At 44.1% G+C, this 21,082-nt stretch overlaps 3 protein-coding genes across 3 annotated transcripts in view; 1 reads left to right on the top strand and 2 right to left on the bottom strand.

Annotated features, from left to right (window-relative positions):
- Positions 1-21,082, bottom strand: part of LOC107373312 (homeodomain-interacting protein kinase 4-like) — a 745,746-nt gene that overhangs the window by 721,875 nt on the left and 2,789 nt on the right. The gene's annotated exons all lie outside the window — the stretch shown is intronic.
- Positions 93-19,285, bottom strand: LOC139070253 (uncharacterized). Its single transcript, XM_070551981.1, has 5 exons — positions 19,271-19,285; positions 18,633-18,757; positions 11,975-18,482; positions 2,197-2,411; positions 93-415 (listed from the first exon to the last, which is right to left on the bottom strand). Exons 1-3 carry the CDS (start codon positions 19,283-19,285, stop codon positions 12,335-12,337), a joined length of 6,288 nt encoding a protein of 2,095 aa, XP_070408082.1. The 3' UTR covers positions 93-415; positions 2,197-2,411; positions 11,975-12,334.
- On the top strand, positions 2,527-10,713 carry LOC107373440 (ryanodine receptor 3). Its single transcript, XM_070552397.1, has 7 exons — positions 2,527-3,397; positions 3,491-3,595; positions 3,821-5,882; positions 7,663-8,941; positions 9,029-9,081; positions 9,158-9,328; positions 9,444-10,713. Exons 3-4 carry the CDS (start codon positions 5,043-5,045, stop codon positions 8,590-8,592), a joined length of 1,770 nt encoding a protein of 589 aa, XP_070408498.1. The 5' UTR covers positions 2,527-3,397; positions 3,491-3,595; positions 3,821-5,042; the 3' UTR covers positions 8,593-8,941; positions 9,029-9,081; positions 9,158-9,328; positions 9,444-10,713.

Raw genomic sequence — 21,082 nt, 5'->3', positions numbered from 1 at the left:
CTCCTCCACAGCCTCGCAGGTCCACTTTTTAGTAGTCCTCACTGCAGGCTTGGAGAGCTTCAGCCTCTGCCTATATGAGGGGATGAGGTGAATCATGGTGTGGTCTGAGAAGCCGAGAGCAGCACCCTGCACGGCTTGGTAAGCTCCACTGACTGTGGTGTAGCAGTGATCCAGCGTGTACTGCTCTCTTGTTGGGCATTTAACAAATTGTTTGTACTTAGGCAATTCCTGGCTCAGATTTGCCTTGTTAAAGTCCCCGAGGATAATAACTAGAGAGTCCGGCAAGGTCTGTTCCACACTTAGGATCTTCTCCGCGAGCGCACGTTGTGCCTCGCGCACGTCCGCGCACGGCGGGATGTAAACAGCGGCCAATTCATGCCCTCCTTCAATCCCCCTGTTTTATGCAGGCTTTCATCTGTCCAACAAGTCCAAGATTTGAGTGTTAGAAAGTGTTTAATATATTTCAAAAAATCTTGTTCACTGTTTGTTGGAAATAAGGGGAAACCCTGAAAAAGTAGGGCCAGCATGCAGGCAACGCTCCACATATCTGAGCTTTCGTCCCAACACATTCTCACACCCAAAGCGTCAAAATATGACGCGTGTGACCAAGCGTCAATATATGACGATTCGGGATGCCCCAGTGCGTCAGGAGATGACGATCAGGGACACACTGATGACGCACCGTCCCAGAGCGTCTGTATCCGACGCCGGTGGTGAGACAGACTTTAGAACGACTTGTGAACTACTTAACCTTCCCCTCACCCCAATCCCAACCTTAAGGTCACAGTTACTGACCTTAAGGTTAGGATTGGGGTGAGGGGAAGGTTAAATAGTTGAATCCGTGTGACCGCGGGCATCAAACACTGACGCCAGTGGAGCCACGTGTCCCTGCGTGTCTCTGATCGTCGTCTCCTGACGCGCTGGGGCATCCCGAATCGTCATATTTTGACGCTTGGTCACACGCATCATATTTTGACACTTTGGGTGTGAGAATGTGTTGTTCGTCCAGTTGGCCGTCTAAAAAAAATTCTGGGGTGCTATAGCCAGCTGATGGTTGGATCTGCACATCTGATAATTTCAATGTAAGATTTGCAGCCCCAAAGCCAATCAGTTTAAGCTTGAATGGCTTTATGGTCGATGAACGTGATAATATCTGGTCTAATCTTCAGGGTATCCGCGGATCCTTAAAAAGTCTTAAATTTGCTTTTCCAAATTTAAGGCCTTAAAAATCCGTAAAAATGACAAATAATCCTTAAATACAGTTTCCCAAGGTCTTAAATTTCCTAAGACCCAATTAACAAGACTCTTATTTCTAAAATTTTTTTGTGAATTTCTAGTTTGTGTTCAGCATTTTTTATGTATGACATTTGCATAAGTGGAACTGTACACATTCAGCTGGTTGTGAAAAGGGGCTATTTTTAGATGAGCACATTAGCTGGTTAAGCTAGTGGGAGGTCATTTAGTTATCCTCTCCGGTGTAAGGAATAAAAGTATTTGTACACCAAAAAGTAAAGTGTGCAAAATACCTCATAATTCAGTTTAAAATTTGTGAGTTTCTGATAAAGCATCCAAAAATCTAATATATAAATCTAAAGTATTAATGTTGGTATTAGCAGGGGTGGGGGTGGGGGGTCCTGGCATATTCCAATGACTCCGGTTGGGTTCTGAGTCTGACAAAGACACAAACATTGTTTAAATGTTCGTTTCTGTTTTTTGCTCCTAATTAAACATTTGTTCTCACTGGAGTGCTCCAACTCTCCTGCTTCTCATTCTGAAAGTGGATGGATCATGGATCAGAAACTATTTGATGGGTTAATCCCCCAATCAAACCCCTTAATGCTGAGTGTCAAGCGGGGGAGGCATTGGGTACCATTTTTAAAGTCTTTGGTATGACCTGACCGAGATTTGAACTCACGGTTCCCAGTCTCAGGGCAGACACTCACACCACCTAGGTTGGCTCAGATAGTGACCTTGTTACAAATCTGGGAACGATTCTGTAGTAAAGCATCTACACAAAGTAACAAATGACTCTGAATTCACCTGATTAATGAAACATAGCAGGAACATTTCAGTAATTGTAGATAATTTGGTTAGAACATGAAATTTCTTTATCATTTCTGTATAATTACACATCTACTATATAAAAATCACTCATGTGTTCAGATGCAACAACAAACTGACATGGAGGAAACTCACCTGCTACATCTCCACCTCCGTGTTTCCTCAGCACCTTAAAGGCATCTGCTCATGATATCAGGAATTCCCAGGATGCATCATTGCAGCAAAAATGTCAAAAGTCCAGCTTTATGTGTCGGTTTCCTCTGCAGGGTGGATAGTTGTAATATCGTAATTCTCAGCAGCTACTCCACCGTCAGAAACACACACCAGCTGAAGGCTCCTTTGATCACCTGCTGAAAACCAGATGCAAGTGGATTAGGATTAAACCCCACCACAGGCGACGTGAGCGCTGAATAAACAGATGAAGGCTATGTTAAAGGGCAGCGAGCCTTTGAGAAGGATGCTGAGTTGTGTGGGACTTTCACATGGTTTCACGCGCTTACAGATTTGGAATCCATCAAACTTTCCACGCCTCTGTTGACTGAACTAGTTGGCTAATTTTCCTTACAAACACGACTGTTTGCTGCTTTCGTAACTTTCGTCGGGCTCAGTTGTGGCCTGCATGTGAAAGTTATCAGGTTTCCTCCCAGCTTATGGAAATGTCTGAGTGTTTCGCTGATTATTGTATCAGCATTTTTTAGTTATTTTTGGCACTTTGGATTGTTTTCAATCTGCAATCTAAAGGTCCTGGGTTTCAAAATGTTTTGAACATAAACTTTGCCCTGCTTGACCAATAATAATGGCTTTTGGGGAATTTTTGACCTATTTGAGTAATGGAATACTCTTTTTGGTGGAGATGCAAATATATTCACCAGATATGTGTTTTTGCAAGGCTCAAAGGTGCTGCAGAATGATGAGTTTACCAGAGATCTGTTCCGGTTCTTACAACTTCTCTGTGAGGGCCACAATGGAGGTGAGGAGGATGTTTTAGTAATAAACCCATGTGGGTATATGGCTGCTTTTATGCATTGTTTTTGTTTTTGCATCAGATTTCCTGAACTTCCTGAGAACCCAAACAGGAAACACAACAACGGTCAACATCATCATCAGCACTGTTGACTACCTGTTGTGTCTGCAGGTGAGTAAAACACAAACACTGTCCCATCTCCATCATCACTATCCTTATAACCATTACTGCCCTCCCATTCAGGAATCTATCAGTGATTTCTACTGGTACTACTCTGGAAAAGATGTAATTGATGAAACTGGGAAACTTAACTTCTCCAAGGCGTTATCTGTTGCCAAGCAGATATTCAACTCGCTGACTGAGTACATTCAGGTAGGAAGGAGATGAGATCTCAGAATTAAGATGAACTTTGTGTTTCAGCAAACATCTCCATATGCTTTAGTCTGTCCCTTCTCTGGTCTGCAGGGGCCTTGCATTGGAAACCAGCAGAGTTTAGCTCATAGCAAACTGTGGGATGCGGTTGTGGGCTTCTTGCATGTGTTTGCAAACATGCAGATGAAGCTATCACAGGTATATTAAACCAAGATGTTTATATTTGTTCACAAAAAAAAAACAGAATGCAGGCTTTATCTCACGGCACAGTGAAGTGTCAGCTAAATAAAGGTGTTGGTATGAATAAGCAGGGTCCTAACCCTAACCCAGACCATTTCTGTAAAACGTAACACCTATGTCATTGCCCGACCAGCTACGCAAACAAAATTCTTCAACTTGTGTTTATTTCTTTCTTACTTATAGGATGCCAGTCAAATTGAGTTGCTAAAGGAGCTGACGGACTTACAGAAGGACATGGTGGTCATGTTATTGTCTCTACTGGAGGGCGAGACTATGACACTGTAAAACCCTCAAGTTTGTCTTTTACTGAGCTGTGATTGTTACAAACCAGCCAGAAGGTTGGCAGCTGGGATGAGAACCAGCTCCTCTGAATCTGAGACCATGGTCTTTAGTCAGAAGAGGGTAGAATGACTTTGCCAGGTCAGGGACCAGGTCTTGTCTCTAATGGAGGAGTTTTAAGTGTCTCGGGGTCTTGTTCACGAGCGAGGGAAAGATGGAGCACGGGTGATTGGTAGACAGACTAGTGCTGCGTCTGCAGCGATGCGGGCGTTGCACCAGTCTGTTGTTGTGAAGAAAGAGCTTTGCCTTCTGGCTCTTGAATTACCAGGTGATCTACGTTCCTACCCTCAGCTATGGTCACGAGCTTTAGGTAGTGACTGAAAGAATGAGATCACGGATACAAGCGGCCGAAATGAGTTTTCTCCCCAGGGTGGCTGGGCTCTCCCTTAGAGATAGGGTGATAAGATCATTCATCCAGGAGGGGCTCGGAGTAGATCTGCTGCTCCTCCACATCGAGAGGAGCCAGTTGAGGTGGCTCGGGCATCTAGTTAGGATGCCTCCCTGGTGAGGTTTTCAAGGCATGCCCAACCGGGAGGTGACCTAAAGGAAGACCCAGGACACGCTGGAGCGACAATGTTTCTCAGCTGGTCAGGGAACACCTTGGGATTCCCCGGAGGAGCTGGCCCATGTGGCTGGAGAGAGGGAAGGCTACGCCTCCCTGTTTAGGCTGCAGCCCCCGAGACCCGACCCTTGATAAGTGGAGAATAATGGATGGATGGATGGATAGTCAGAGAAACTAAATTGCAAGAAAAGACACACAGTACTTACTCTAAATTAGCATTTATGACACTTTTGCAACTCTAAAGGGACGGTCACATGAGGAATGTGATGAAATTGCTGTTGTGAAGATTTTCTTCTTTAAATTTGGTCTCAAAGTATTTAATATTTACAAACATGTTGCGGTATTTTGGAAACTCATGAATTCATTAATATTCTGGCATGAGGATTATAAATGTAACATCATCCTAAAGCTGTGGAGCAAACACAAAGTCAAAAGAAAAAAAACTTTTTTTTTTGTTTCGTTTTTGCCCCAGGTAACGTTGTGAATGGAACAATTGTAAAGCAAATGGTCGACACGCTGGTGGAGTCATCCAGCAATGTGGAGATGATCCTCAAGTTCTTTGACATGTTCCTCAAGCTAAAGGATCTCACAACATCTGACAACTTCAAGAAGTATGACCCAGAGTGTAAGGGCATTATTTCTAAGAAGGAGTTCCAGAAGTCGATGGAGAGCCAGAAACAGTACAGCCAGTCGGAGATCGAGTTCCTGCTCTCGTGTGCAGAAGCCGATGAGAACGACATGTGCAACTACAAAGAGTTTGTGGAGCGATTCCACGAGCCAGCCAAAGACATCGGCTTCAACGTGGCAGTGCTGCTCACCAACCTGTCTGAACACATGCCGCACAACTCTCGACTCGCCACCTTCTTGGACCTGGCAGAAAGCGTGCTTAGCTACTTTGAGCCTTACCTGGGTCTTATCGAAATCTTGGGCAGTGCGAAGCGTATTGAGAGGGTCTACTTTGAGATCAGTGAGTTGAGCCGAGAGCAGTGGGAAAAGCCGCAGGTTAAAGAATCCAAGCGTCAGTTCATCTTTGATGTGGTGAACGAGGGCGAAGAGAGCGAAAAGATGGAGATGTTTGTGAACTTCTGTGAGGACACAATTTTTGAGATGCAGCTGGCCTCACAGATCTCTGAACCGGACGTTGTAGAAACACCTGAAGAGGAGGAGGAAGAGGAAGCACACAGCATCCTTGAGGAGCTTTCTGGAGGAGAAGAAGATGCCCTGGAGTCAGCCTTGGCTTTCACCACTGCTTGTCGCTCAGTCAATAAGAATATTTCAGACATCTGGCAGATTTTTGCTGTTAAAAACATACGTAAGCAGTTCAAAAAAGTTAAGAAGCTGACAGTGGCGGCTGGCCAGTAGAGGGCGATAGGGCTCCGCCCTCTCAGTTTCCCCTGTGTTTTTAATTTTTATTTTAAAAAATAAATAAATAAAATTAACAATAATCACATATTCTAAGTTAATTGTGTGCTTTGTAACAAAAATAAATCATATATATATATATATATATATATATATATATATATATATATATATATATATATATATATATGTGTGTGTGTGTGTATATATTGGTCTCTGCCGGTCTCTGCCGATCTCTGCCGGTCTCTGCCGAGCGGTGGAGGCTGTGTGCTGTTTTTCAATCGCCCAAACAAGACGGGACCAGTTGTCCAATTGCTGACAAGAAAATCAAAGGATAGGAATGGGAATGTATCCAATCAGCGTCGACGTTGTTTCAGAACGTTTCAGAAGCATGATGGGCGATAGAGCTACCGCCAAGGCTTTCGTTGGTGTTCGGTAGAACTCGGAGAGTCTCGACTCCAGCACGTTTTTGGTCGTGACTCGTGACGGTCGTGACGCAGACATAGTCATGGACGCCAGTGCGCCTACAACCAGGATACCGGATCTCAGCAGCCACTGAATTCAGTTCGGTCTCCTCCAGTATCCGTTCGAGAGGAGAACTATGGTGGAAAAACTTAATGTCAAAGAGCTTGGACCAGATCAGCCCGACGTAAAGATAAGCCAGCAGGACAAGGAGAGAGGTAAACTGTACACACGACGCTTCTCCCAAAATTGGTACACCAGGAAGCAGTGGCTAGCTGGATGCAATCACGCTAATGCGTTATTTTGCTTTCTGTGTTTGTTATTCAAAACGGCTGGGATCCACAGAAGGTGGATGAGGAACTTGTGTCTCGTTGGGGACTCCATTCATTCTCTGACTGAGGAATGCAGCGCATCAATGCAGCAGCAGCCAACAAAGAAACGGAGGACGTTTGGACAGGGAGAACAGCAGCTGGGTGCAGAGGTAAGCTGTACATTACATTTCTGTGAACAAGACAATCAGAATCAGAAATCCTTGGTTGTCCCACAAACCGGGACATTTGTTTAATAACATGTTTAATGTGCAATAACTGTAAAAACTAATTTCAACACACATACCTATTATACATATTTAATCATGTAAATGTGTATTTCAAGTAAATTTGTACATACATCAATCTGATTCCATTTTACTCGTTACATTTCTGCTGCCGCAAACACATTTCCCAGCTTTTGGGACAATAAAACATTTCTGATTCTCAATTAGATGTTTTTACATTTGAAGTAAAAACATCTCATTGAGAACCAGAAATGTTTTATTGTCCCAAAAAGTGGGAAATATGACATTTGTAAGAGGATACTGATGACATTATTTCCTATGAAAGTGTTTCCACTTTCCATAAGTCCTAACAGTGTAAATTTCTGGCATTTTGTCTAAGTGGTGTTTACTACCATTACTGTAACAGTGACCTGCTCATAATTTTTGGTGTTCACTCAAATGTTGAAATTAAACAAAATGTTTTTGTTACTTGCCTCTTGCATTGCCTATTTACCATTTATGGTCATGTTATTTTATGTGCAATTTAATGCAGTATTTTTCAACCTTGGTCCGCAAGGCAGCGTGCCAATAGTCAGACACACCTGGATTAATCAGTTTGTCCAATAATGTAAGACAGGAAATAAAGGAGCTGTGCTTAATTCAGGAAATAGTGAAGTTGTGCACAAAGCTCAGAAAGCACAAGTTTGTTTAAAAAAAAATAGCACAGCCCCACCAAAAATATTTTTCACCAGCCGCCACTGGAAGCTGAGCATCAGGGAGCTGATCACGGGCTTCTTCTCCTTCTTCTGGATGCTCTTCATTGGCTTCTTTAAGGGGATCTTTAGTCTCCTCTTCGGTTTCTTCCACCTCTTCTGGTCCTCCATGTTCGGAGGGGGACTTGTTGAGGGAGCCAAGAACATGAAGGTGACCGACATCCTCGGAAACATGCCCGACCCCACTCAGTTTGGCATCCATGGAGATGTTGGAGGAGAAGACAAGTTGGAGGCTATAGAGTCATCCGGAAGCTTGGACAAAACTACGACACCGCCAGGGGACGGGACAGAAATGGACGTAATGCTGGAGATCAACTGGTGTAAGGTCAACAACCTGTCTCTGAATGTTGACAAGACAAAAGAGATGGTTGTTGACTTCAGGAGGATACGGAGTGACCACTCACCACTGAGCATCAACGGCTCCTCTGTGGAGATCGTCAACAACATCAAATTCCTGGGAGTTCACCTGGACAAAGACCTCACCTGGTCCCTCAACACCAGCTTCCTGTACAAGAAATCCCAACAGCGTCTCTTCTTTCTGAGAAGACTGAGAAAGGCCCAGCTTCCACCAACGATGCTAACCACCTTCTACAGAGGAACTATTGAGAGCATCCTGAGCTGCTGTATCACTGCCTGGTTTGGGAACTGTGCAATCTCTGACCGCAAAACCCTACAGCGGATAGTGAAAACAGCAGAGAAGATCATAGGAGTCTCCCTCCCCTCAATCAAGGACATCTACACCACACGCTGCATCCGCAAAGCCACCAGCATTGTGGCTGACTGGTCACACCCCTCTCACACACTCTTCACACTCCTGCCATCTGGAAGAAGGTACCGAAGCATTCGAGCACTCACATCCAGACTGTGCAACAGCTTCTTCCCACAGGCCATTCGTCTCCTCAACGAAAAGGGACTGGACTGATAAACGCATGCATGCACACACACTCACACACACACACGCACGCACACAAACACGCGAACACACTCATGTTCTGTCCTTAATTAGATAGTTTATTTTTCTTATATTTTTTTCATGTTGTAAATTTATGTTGCATGTAGCACCTTGGTCCTGGAGGAACGTTGTTTCGCCTCACTGTATACAAACCGTATATGGCTGAAGTGACAATAAAGTTGATTGATTGATTGATTGATTGATTGATTGATTGATTGAGATGCTGACGGTGCCCAAAAAGGAAGGAGGAAAGCATGTGGAGCCTGGACTGGGTGATGTTTCTGAGCTGTCGGGAGAATCCTCCACAGATCAAAAGAAGGTCTGATTGACTCGTTCTGATGTTGTGTTTATGGTTCTTTATCTCTTCCAGTCCAATATGTTGTTTTTTCATGAAAATATGTTGCAGAAAGCTGCAGCCAAGCCTGTGGAAACCCCAGAGAGTGAACCAGAAAAGGCAGAGTGAGCAACATCAAATATATCTAGAAGTAGTAATCAGTGAAATCGCACTTAAAATCAACAAATATCTCTACAACAGCACAGAGACCAAGGAGAAGGAAGACAAACCAAAGGAGGAGGAGGCTAAAGAGCCCGTCGCCGAGGAGAAACCTATAACCAAATCAAGTCATCCTAAAGAGGCACACACACGTCGCCTGCCTTCATGTCGTCCATCTTTGCTGTTCTTGATGATTACACGACCAAGATGCTGGTGAGCCACTGAGACTAATTCTAGTGTCTCAGAGTAGCTCAAGAATAATTTATGTCTGACTGAAATGTTAATTCTAGAGCAGCAAGTTCCGTTAATCTAAAAATGTTCCTTACAGAACTACCTGGCTCGTAACTTCTACAACCTCCGTTTCCTTGCCCTGTTCGTGTGCTTCGCCATCAACTTCATCCTGCTCTTTCACAAGGTAACACGCCATCGTAGTTGTTACGGCTTCAAACGTGCCCTGCTGCTTCAGTAAGATTTAATCCAGCTACTGCTGATCTGATACGATTAAAGCTACAATCTGGAGTTTCCTCTCCTTTCAGGAAGTCTGTATGATTTGTTTTATAAATCCATAAAAGTGATAGTCTTACCCTTTACCGAGATATAGGTCAAGCCACGCCCACCTACTTCTGAGCTATGGGTCCACAAACGCCAATAAAAGTTTGATATGTGCCATGGTTTCCACATGTGATGTCTGAGTTTTAAAGACACATTTTGATGCCAAAATAGTGCTTATTTCCAAACAGCGGCAACAGCTATTTTAGGTTTTGTGTGAAAAGACGGTCTTTCAGCGTTAGCGTTAAGTACAGATGTCACAGGACAAACCTAGACAGAGGCAGAGTTGGCAACGTTTTTCATAGACAAGTAAATCTAAATCTATATATGAGAAAAACTGACAAATCGCATAAGCTGTGAATAAAAATAGTAAATCAAAGTTTAAGCTCTGGTGAGAACAGCTTATGGTGCAATACATGTGTCAGTCTCTAGATGGTGCCATCGTATACAGCACACTCCGGATTCCTGCTTTAACTGGTAATGAAGGCCTGAGGTTGGGAACCTTTCTGGTCTGGAGCGTACCAGTGTGTGTTTATACAAGGGCAAAGGCCATGGAACGGCAATTTCTGCTCACTCAGAACTGTTGAAATGCTATTTCCAACTTGGCGTTGAAAGATAATTCACAAATGGAAAACAATTAAAATAATCTTGTAAATTTACCTCAAGATCAGACAACAATGCTCAGAAAATACAAAAATAAATCAAATTCTGCATCTGAGACGCTGCAGGCCTCGGTTTGGTGTGACTTGTTTAGAAAGGTTGCAGGAGAACGTCTCTTCCCTTTTTAACTATCCCAGAATAACTTCAACTTCGAATTATCCACAAGACATCTGCACCAAAGTCCTTTAGACCGATGAGGCTGTAGTAGAGACGCAGTGGTCTCAACCTGATGTTTGCTTTTTAGGTCACTGGTGAGACTGAAGAAGAAGTTGACGAAGACGACCGCTGGGAAGGAGATGAGGAGGATGACGGTGAGAACACGCTGTTTGACATGGACGAGTTTGTGCTTCAAGAGAGCACTGGATACAAGCAACCAACGCTGCGTTTCCTGGCTGTTTTCCACACGGTCATCTCGCTCCCCTGCTTGGTCGGATACTACTATCTAAAGGTAAACCCGTTGAACGCATCTCAGGATGGTGCCCTTCCTTGTGCTTCACTTAAGTTAGATTTGTGTTCCTTCAGGTTCCTTTGGTGGTCTTCAAGAGGGAGAAGGAGATAGCCAGGAAGCTTGAGTTTGACGGTTTGTACATCACTGAGCAGCCGTCTGATGATGATATCAAAGGCCAGTGGGATCGACTCGTCATCAACACACCGTGAGTCACCGACATCTTCTAGTTTTACTGAATTTACAACCACTGAAGTTACACCTGGGCTCTTACTGGGTTCCAGATCCTTCCTGAACAATTACTGGGACAAGTTCTGTAGCAAAGATTGTTATATTGGACTTATTTTCAGATTAGTGCAGGGTTCTTTACATTGACGTTTGCCTGTAGTTTATTATTCCGCCACCAAGTGGCAATCACAGCACATTATTGTATGGTTCTGAGTGTTTGCAACTCAGAGAGGTGTTGGCAGGCCAAGGAAACCATCCTTTCCAGCCATTAGTGTGTGTTACAGGCCTTTGAAGGATCTGTATTTGAGCAAAGAACCAAAAGAAAGACTCATGCGATGTTGTCTGTCGGCAGGCAGGTTCTTGTCTGTTTATTAACAGAAAATCACTAATTTTCCATTTTGTTCCATTTCACAATTTTCCTTCCTAAACATACAACCATTCCAATGTTAATATCCCAACACTTGTTTTTCTAAAGAAAATAAAATGTCTCTCCAGATAAATTCCTTTTTCTTTTAGACTAGAGTAATTCACTTAACTCTGTTCTTTTGTAGCTCTGAACACAAGCTACACATGAAGCACATCAAATGCTATTTTACCTGCTCATTCAACAATTAAACAATATTCCAAAAACACATAACATCTCGTTACAGCATCTATGTTAATAACCACTTTCTATAAGGACACATTTGAAAAACACACAGAACCCTATCAACATATAATACTTTCAATAAAGATCTAATTATTAAAGTAACACTGATCCTGGAGCCACGTTGTAACTAAATTAAATACACGGAGGTCCGCCATCTTTACCCAATACACACTCATGCTAAATTTCCTTCAATTATGCAGCACACAATCCATATTCTTTCACAACCTCAAACTTATATTTCTGTACATACAAATTACCACATACAACTTAAAAGGAGTTTTGAAAACCGTGTGAGTGCAGCCGAGTCTAAAATACTCATGATACTGACCTGTATTTGAGCAAAGAACCAAAAGAAAGACTCATGCGATGTTGTCTGTCGGCAGGCAGGTTCTTGTCTGAGCTCCGAGCAGACAACCACACCCTGGACTCACCTTGGGAAGAACTCCCTCTACTGGTGAACTATAAAAACTGCAGTTACCCCAAAACTGGAAACCCAAGTGTTTTATAATTGGAGACAGGACCTTCTTGCTTAAATAAAATATATATCTTTAAACCTATAATATGATAAACCACATAAGGGTATCACACACTCCCCCACAAAAAAATAAAAGGGCTCCTGACCTTCTGACCTCCATCTCACACAAAAATTCTAACTATTAATACATACAAATCAACACACTATCGTCAGTTAGTAATGCTGGTAAAGTGGTTGAGGATAGTGTCCTGGCCAAATGTACTGAAAGGGAAGGTAGGGTGGTGGACTGTGATAAAAGACTGGCATAGGGGATATAGGGAAGGGATTGGGTGAAAGAATATAGCCAGGCGGACCAGATGACATGGATACATCAGTACAGCTTACTTGTGGATGTGTGGAAATAACAGGCTGGCCTAGTGTATTGTAGGTGAATAGTGAAGCTGGCCGCCGTTCTCTTGTAGAACGTCTCAGCATTGTTTCATTAGCAGCAGATGGTGGGTCGGATACAGGGAGAGCCTCCTCTGAGGGAGTCGGTTCACTGTCATCTACATATGGCATCGCTGTAACTTCAGTCTCCTCTCCTCTGTCCTGTCTTTCCTCTTCATGGTCGGTGTCTGGTCCCCTTTCCATTTCCCTTGTGGCCTCCTCTTGCCTTTCCCTGAACAACTGTCCCCACTCCCTCTGGTGTGACCCCTGGCTCACTGACTGGTTTGACTCTATGGGAGCTGGGTTCCTTACGAGAACATGGCTAGGTTCATGGGTTGGCTGGTCAGTGTCGGCACTGTGACTCCTTAAGTTATATCTCAGCTCATAATAAGAACTCTCTTCTTCATCAGAGCCAGATTCACTGCTGGGTTGGAAAACTGCATCTCTTGGAGTTAAACACACGCTCTTCCTTCTTGCAGCTGACGGCTTGGCATCCTTGGCTGCTGCAGGCAAGTCCACAGGAAGCTCATTAACAAGATGCAGTAGGTTACGGTGCAGAACCCTTGACTTGTTTCCATTTGTCTCGGCCATGACCCGGTAAACTGGGCTGTCACTGATCTGTTCTTTCACCACATAAATGGTATTTTCCCAGTATGACCTCAACTTCCCAGGGCCACCCCTTTCAGTCAGGTTACGCACCAGCACTCGATCTCCAGGCTGTAATATCACTCCCTTCAGGTGTTGGTCATAATACTTTTTGCCACGATCACTCGATTTTTTGCTGTTCTCTGAGGCAATTCTGTAGGCCTCGCTCATCCGTTCTGCCCATTTCTCTGCATAGCCTCTTGCTGTTTGAGGCTCATCACTAGAGCCCATCCTGAATAAAACATCCACAGGTAATCTTGGGTGTCTGCCAAAGAGCAAGAAAAAGGGAGAATACCCCGTTGCTTCATGCCGGGTACAGTTGTACGCGTGGATGATCTGTGGGAGGAACTCTTTCCATCTTTCCTTTTTCTCTTGTCCAAGAGTTCTCATCATCTGCAACACCGTGCGATTGAATCGCTCCGCCGGGTTACCCTGAGGGTGGTAGGGGGTTGTGCGTGAGCGTCCAACTCCAGCCAGCTTTTGTAAATTCCAGAAGAGCTCATTTTCAAATTCACGCCCCTGATCATGGTGTAGCTTCATGGGATACCCGAACCTGGGAATGAAATCATTAAAGATTCGCTCTGCTGCCGTTTTACCACTTTTGTTACGGGTTGGATAGGCCTGGGCATACCTGGTGAAGTGGTCGACCACCACCAGAATGTACTGGTATCCTCCTTGGCTTGACTCTAAATGCAAGAAATCGATGGACACAAGCTCCATAGGTGAGCTAGATGTTATACTTGACATAGGGGCTCTGATATGTGTAGCCGGCTTCTTTTGTTTGATGCATGGGCACTGCCGTGTGACGTAAGCTTCAATGTCTCGCCGCATATAAGGCCAGTAAAACCTTTGTCTGGCCAGATTGAGAACTCTTTCGGTCCCAACATGGCCCATGTCATCGTGCAAGTGCTTCAGAACTAGTGACTTGAAGCTGCTTGGCAAGACTAGCTGGCGGCTTTCTGCTCTTGTGCGATATAGAATCCCATTTTCCACATGTAGCTTTGTCCACTCATGCATCACTTTCTTTGCAGTGCCTTTCATCTCCCTTTTCACATCCTCTGTGAGTGGTAGCCCCGATTCTTTCATTCTCAGGATGTCACCAATCACTGGATCTTCTCGTTGAGCCTTTTGTAGTTCTTTGAGATCAATGGATTGGATGATGTTCCTGCAGCTTGGTTCAAGCTGAGAACCTTGTGCTAGTGTTAACACAGCGACCCAGGCAACATCATCACGCTGACCTGCTCCACAGCCTTCCCATACAGCCGCAACAGCTTCTCTGGAGAGCTCTTTTGTACAGACAGCCACATATCCGTCAATATCCAGGGGGCGTCGGGACAAAGTGTCTGCATCAACATTCACCTTACCCGGTCTGTAACGGATCTCAAACCTGAAATCTGACAATTCTCCCACCCATCTGTAGCCAACTGCATTCAGTTTGGCAGTAGTCATGACATAAGTTAAGGGATTATTGTCCGTGTAGATGGTAAAATATGGGGCATAAAACAAATAATCCCGAAATTTCTCGCAGACAGCCCACTTGAGTGCGAGAAACTCTAACTTGCCTGAGTGCAGCCGATAGTTCTTTTCAGCAGGGGTGAGCGTCCTTGAGCCATAGCCTATTACCCTGAGTTTCCCATTTTGTCTTTGGTAGAGGACTGCACCCAGTCCTTTATCGGAGGCATCAGTATGAAGCACAAAAGGGAGCTCAAAGTCAGGGTAGGCTAGAATGGGCGGTTTCACCAGCATGTCAAGGAGCCTACACAAGACCTCCTGATGTTCATCAGCCCATACCACTGGTGTTTTAGATGACAACTGGGCCCCTCTCCTTTTCTGTTGGCCAGGCTGTTCTTGGGACCGCTCCTCTTTGCTTTTCTTTGGCTGCAGGAGCTCATAGATAGGTTTGGCTATCCTTGAAAAATCTTGGATATAGGAGCGATAGTAACTCAAAAACCCAGCTATTCTCCTCACGTCACCAACTGTAGCAGGTGTTTCTTTTTTCAGAGCAAACACCGCTTCAAGATCTTTTGGGTCAATGCGGACTCCCTCTGCGGAGACCAAGCGACCTACATATCGCACCTCTTGCTTGAACAAGTCACACTTGGTGGGACGGAGCTTAACTCCGTGGCTCTGCAAGGCTCTTAGCACTTTTCTCAGTCCTTCAACATGATCCTCAAAGGTCTTAGCGTAACATAAAATGTCATCTAAATAAGGGATGCAGTACTCATCCCGCAGAGGTGACAACATCTCTTCCATGCTGCGCTGAAATGAGGCCGGGGCATTGGTCAATCCAAAGGGGATTCGCACCCACTCATAAAGGCCCCAGGGGGTGATGAATGCAGTGAGATGACGAGATCCTTCAGCAATGAACCCCTGGTGGTAAGCTTTCCCCTGATCAAGTATGGAGAACCAGCTATACCCTCCCAAAGTATCAATGAGGTCCTGTATTCTGGGCAAGGGGTGACGGTCTGGGACTGTGCGTTGATTAAGCAGGCGATAATCAATACAAAGTCGCAGGGATCCGTCCTTCTTCCTGACACATACCACGGGGGCAGAGTACGAAGAATGTGACTTTACAATCCATCCTCTAGCCAGAAGGTCCTCAATATACTCCTTTACTTCTTTATAGAGGGGTTTGGGGATAGAGGTATATGATTTTTGGACTGGAGTGCTATCTTTGAGTGTTATTGTCATCTCCAAACTCGGAATACATCCCATGTCATTCTCATCTCGTGCAAAGGCTCCCGATTCTTCTTTCAGCATCTTTTTTACAATATTTTGCTGATCCTCTGTCAGGTGTGTTAAATCAACTGGAGGCTCCCATTCCATATCCACCATCCCATCACTGTCCTGGTGTGCCCCTGCTGACACTTTTGGTTCCTGGTGTTGTGTTGTGTCAGTCTGGATGACACTTAGTATTGGCTCAACAGTGCCCAGAGCTGTTTTGTGGACCAGGGTCAAATCATGTCTGTTGTGATTGGCAATGGGAACTTGAACAAATGGGGTTTTTGCGGCACAAACTTCAAGCAGACTACTCCCAACATCTAGCTGTTGTAATGTGGGGTTGCTATCATTTGGTTCAAATAACACCAGTCGGTCGGAGGGGTTAACCGAAGGGGGCATTTTGCATTTCACATGTCGGATCTGGCCAGCTGGGATTACTACCTTTTGCAGTCCTACTTTCAGCAACCCTTGACAATATTCATTTCCAACAGAAAGTCTGGTCTGGATAAAATTTACCAGTGCTGTGGCTTTGTCATCCTGGAGATCCATTGCTCTGCGAAGGAGGCCTACTATAGTGGGTATAAGGTTTTTGTTCTCTTCTGGGCCCTGTATCAGCTGTTCAATCACATTGAACCCAAGTAGTGGACAATCCAGGGGCACCCTGCTCACCAAGAATGGGACCTGAACTGTTAAGTTGGGATCACTGTTCTCGGGAAGGCTAACCATCACCCCCACCCAGCCATCATAAGGCAACGACTGACCATTAATTGCTAGCACACTCAGAGCCTTATCTCCGACTAGTTCAGAAAGTGGTCGAAGCCGGTGGTCAGGGAGAAATGTTTTTACCCACTCATGATCTAGAAGACTCACCTGGGCACCGGTATCAAGCAAACAATCCACTGCATAACTGTGGATGTAACACTTGATCTTACATTTCTTCCCCACCAACTGAGCAATTCGATCTCCTGTTTCAATGTCTTTGTTCCTCAGTGGTGGAGTCACATGGTTACTTTTAACATGGGCGAGTTCATCTGGGTGCGTGTTTGATGAGTTTGAGCATGGCTGTCTGTGTTCAGGAACTGACTGTACAGTACCAGAGAGCTGGCGACTGTTTTTTGTTTGTCTGCGCTTAAGACACCCAACGGCCCTGTGACCTGCTTCACCACAAATGAAGCAATGGCTGCAAGAGCTGTCTCCTCTTTCAATGCAGTTAAGGCCACCTGATGGACTCATTACTTTCCTGGCTCTTTGCTTTGGGCACATGCACTGGCCAGGGGGCTCAGCTGTCTGCCTGGCTGTGAGAGACTCCACCACTTTCATTAGAGTTTCCACTTTATCACTTAGTTCTTCTATGACCTTGTTTTTGCACTTCACCTTACTGTCATCTTTTCCTGTGTTCTTCTCAGTGTCAAGTTGGACCATGTGGGCATGAGTCACCTTCTGGCGAGTTGAATGTCCCAGCCTTCTTTGTCTCTCACTCTCTTCACTGGACATTTTATTAACTTTTCTTATTAGTGCTTCATCTGAGACAGTATTGTCAGACAATAGTGATTTCAGATCATTTCGAATGTCACTGTACTTTGGGAGAAGACCCTGATGAATAGTGCGCAGGAACACATTTTGGATTGTTCGTGGCTCATACTCAATATCCATATTGTCTTGTCTCGAAGCAAACATGACTTTTTGTTTCAGTCCAATCAGTCTGTACAGAAATTGTTGGGGGGACTCATGCTCATGTTGCTTTGTGCTCATCAACTCCTGAAATAACTCACTTCCACTCTTTTCACTCAAGTGTGATCGTAGCAGGCTCTTCAGCTCTCGGACAGTCAAGTCATCTTTACTGATCAGCATGTCCTTAAATTGTCCTGGTTTGATGATACGAAGCACACCCTGGATGATCTCTCCCTCTGTGTGCTTGGACTGAAGCCCCTCATCTATCTGCTTACACAGCCCATGGTAACTGATGTCAGCGGTGTTGTCTCCAATTTGACCCCCGTGTACTTTAAACTCCCTTCGTTGCAGAAATGGCAGGTCTTTTAGGGAAACCACGTGATCAAGCTTGGAGTGGGAAGTGTCTTTAGATGAGGTGTGAGTGTGTGCATGCCCTTCTCTACTCTGGTTTGTGTGTACTGTATTAGTAGGTTTTAACTCAGCTAGGGTTCTACCCAAGGCTTCATAGTTTGCACTCAACCTCTCATACTCAGATAAACTTGTGTCAACAGAACTCCCAGGTAATGGGGCTCCATTAATTACAGTACTCTGTTGTAAAGCAGAAGATGATGGAAGGGCAGTTTCACGGACAACCTCGCTCTCTGACACCTTTTCAGATACATCAAACACACGATTCTCAATGAGATCATTAATCACATCTTTAAGCAACAATAAATGTGACAGTCCCTGATCCTCTGATTCAACTAGGGTTTTACAACTCAAATAAAAATAAATGTAATCAAAACAACTCTCCTCATCACCCAGTTTAATGTCTGTAGCATCAAGCTCTGGTACTGGTGTGATGTTTGTGGCAACCTGAAAAAGTTCCTCTGCTGTCAGCTCCTGAACTCTTTTTGATCTTCCAGGTTATATTTCGCCTTTCTGCATTTGCCATTGTGTTCTTTGGTTAGCGACTCCTCACAGTACCGTAAGCTCAAGCAAGCAGCACGTCACTTCTTCAGCCGTGGTCCCTACACTACCTGCGGACCCGTGGCTCCCTCAGTGGCACGTCTGTCGCTCGCCCTCATCTGTGATGTTACCTCCGGGTTCACTGGTTATGGGATCAGCATCATCTCTCGTGGTATGCCGATCCCCGTACGGGCCACCAAAATTTGTTACAGGCCTTTGAAGGATCTGTATTTGAGCAAAGAACCAAAAGAAAGACTCATGCGATGTTGTCTGTCGGCAGGCAGGTTCTTGTCTGTTTATTAACAGAAAATCACTAATTTTCCATTTTGTTCCATTTCACAATTTTCCTTCCTAAACATACAAACATTCCAATGTTAATATCCCAACACTTGTTTTTCTAAAGAAAATAAAATGTCTCTCCAGATAAATTCCTTTTTCTTTTAGACTAGAGTAATTCACTTAACTCTGTTCTTTTGTAGCTCTGAACACAAGCTACACATGAAGCACATCAAATGCTATTTTACCTGCTCATTCAACAATTAAACAATATTCCAAAAACACATAACATCTCGTTACAGCATCTATGTTAATAACCACTTTCTATAAGGACACATTTGAAAAACACACAGAACCCTATCAACATATAATACTTTCAATAAAGATCTAATTATTAAAGTAACACTGATCCTGGAGCCACGTTGTAACTAAATTAAATACACGGAGGTCCGCCATCTTTACCCAATACACACTCATGCTAAATTTCCTTCAATTATGCAGCACACAATCCATATTCTTTCACAACCTCAAACTTATATTTCTGTACATACAAATTACCACATACAACTTAAAAGGAGTTTTGAAAACCGTGTGAGTGCAGCCGAGTCTAAAATACTCATGATACTGACCTGTATTTGAGCAAAGAACCAAAAGAAAGACTCATGCGATGTTGTCTGTCGGCAGGCAGGTTCTTGTCTGAGCTCCGAGCAGACAACCACACCCTGGACTCACCTTGGGAAGAACTCCCTCTACTGGTGAACTATAAAAACTGCAGTTACCCCAAAACTGGAAACCCAAGTGTTTTATAATTGGAGACAGGACCTTCTTGCTTAAATAAAATATATATCTTTAAACCTATAATATGATAAACCACATAAGGGTATCACATGTGCGTCCATTGAAAGTGAGTAATCCTATCTTAGCTATACCTTGCTCTGAAACACCTGAGACACCTGTTACTTGTCTATGATTGTTATGAGGCGTTTTGAGGTTGTTTTCGGTTAATATGAGGAGGCCAACGGCGAGCCATCTGCAACTCCTAGCTGGTTAGCATACACAGTTAAGCTCTGAATGGCCTCTCTTGTTGCTGTTACTGTTGTAGCTGAGTGCTATCGGGTTGAAATGTCTTTAGTGTTGTGTGCTGAATACATTGATTCATTATTGACAAGGGACATTCTTAGTTGTATGGTTTAAGCTGTATGTTAAGTAGTTTTTGGTCAGCTCCTTAATTTATGAAGACTACAAATATGTTTGATATGTATAATTCCCTTGTGTAACCACATGTTTAGTTGTATGAGAAATAATTACTCACAAGCAATTATTGAAGATTCTGTATTTGTTTATTTCTTGTAGGAAACCACACTCACACACACAAACATCCATCCCTGTATTCTGCATCTGCTTCTAAACCAGTCTGATACCTGTATGGAGAATGTTTGTGCCTAATTAAAGAAGAATTCAAAGTCAACTAAGGAGCTGGACATTCGCAAATTATTTCCCACTCTCCTGAACATATAACCGCTGTCCTGACCCGACGCCCGACAGTGATTGCTCTTCTTAAGCAACCAGCTATAATCTTCACATGCAATACAATAACTGGTCCTTCGAGCCGGATTTCCAGCAGCCACTGCAGTCAATATGTCCAGGTCATATGAGAGGGATGCCAGAGATGCAGTCCGGCCTCGGAGAGTGAGACAGCAGCCATCATATCTCCATGAATATGAGGTCAGTTATGTTCCAAGGTACCCCATCCCTGGAACTGAGCAGGCATCTTCATCTGACGTACTCAGATATCTTAGGAACATGAGAGAGGAAAGTGACCAACTACATAAAGAGGTCCAACGCCTGTCAGAGATGGTCCATCAATCTTCTACACCAGCACTTAGAGATAAGCTGACGCCATCTAGTGGTCATAAGGACCCACGTCAGGCAACAAGTGCCCCCATGGTGTTCAGTGATGCTCCACCATCTCTACAAAAGGGCAGAGCTGATTCTATTGACGAACTTGATTGCTGCTTGCAGGAAGTAGGATTAACCAAACAAGATGACATATCTCCAGGATCCTCTTGTAGCTCATCTCCCTGCTCTCAATTCAAACCTCCTGAGTTAGAGATTGAAGACTGCCCAGCACAGGCATCGTCACATCGCAGGGAGCATAAGTCATATAGTGTGTGGCACTATGTGAAAGACAGAGACATGAAAATAGTAGCCCCCCATTTTATTTTAGCCTCAAAGACACTTTCTTTTAGTAAGGCCACTACAATGTCAGTTCTA

The sequence above is a fragment of the Nothobranchius furzeri genome, chromosome 6 (assembly GCF_043380555.1).
Source record: "Nothobranchius furzeri strain GRZ-AD chromosome 6, NfurGRZ-RIMD1, whole genome shotgun sequence".
NCBI classification, from domain to species: Eukaryota; Metazoa; Chordata; class Actinopteri; order Cyprinodontiformes; family Nothobranchiidae; genus Nothobranchius; species Nothobranchius furzeri.
Note: the sequence above shows the minus strand (reverse complement) of the source record. Positions and strands in the feature narration are given on the sequence as shown.

Coding starts and splice junctions, on each gene's coding strand:
- LOC107373440 (XM_070552397.1), top strand. CDS start 5,043: ATGGTCGACACGCTGGTGGAGTCATCCAGCAATGTGGAGATGATCCTC. Junction 5,883..7,662: donor AAAAAGTTAAGAAGCTGACA/GTGGCGGCTGGC, acceptor CGCCACTGGAAG/CTGAGCATCAGGGAGCTGAT.
- LOC139070253 (XM_070551981.1), bottom strand. Junction 18,483..18,632: donor GATGAGGGCGAGCGACAGAC/GTGCCACTGAGG, acceptor ATAACCTGGAAG/ATCAAAAAGAGTTCAGGAGC.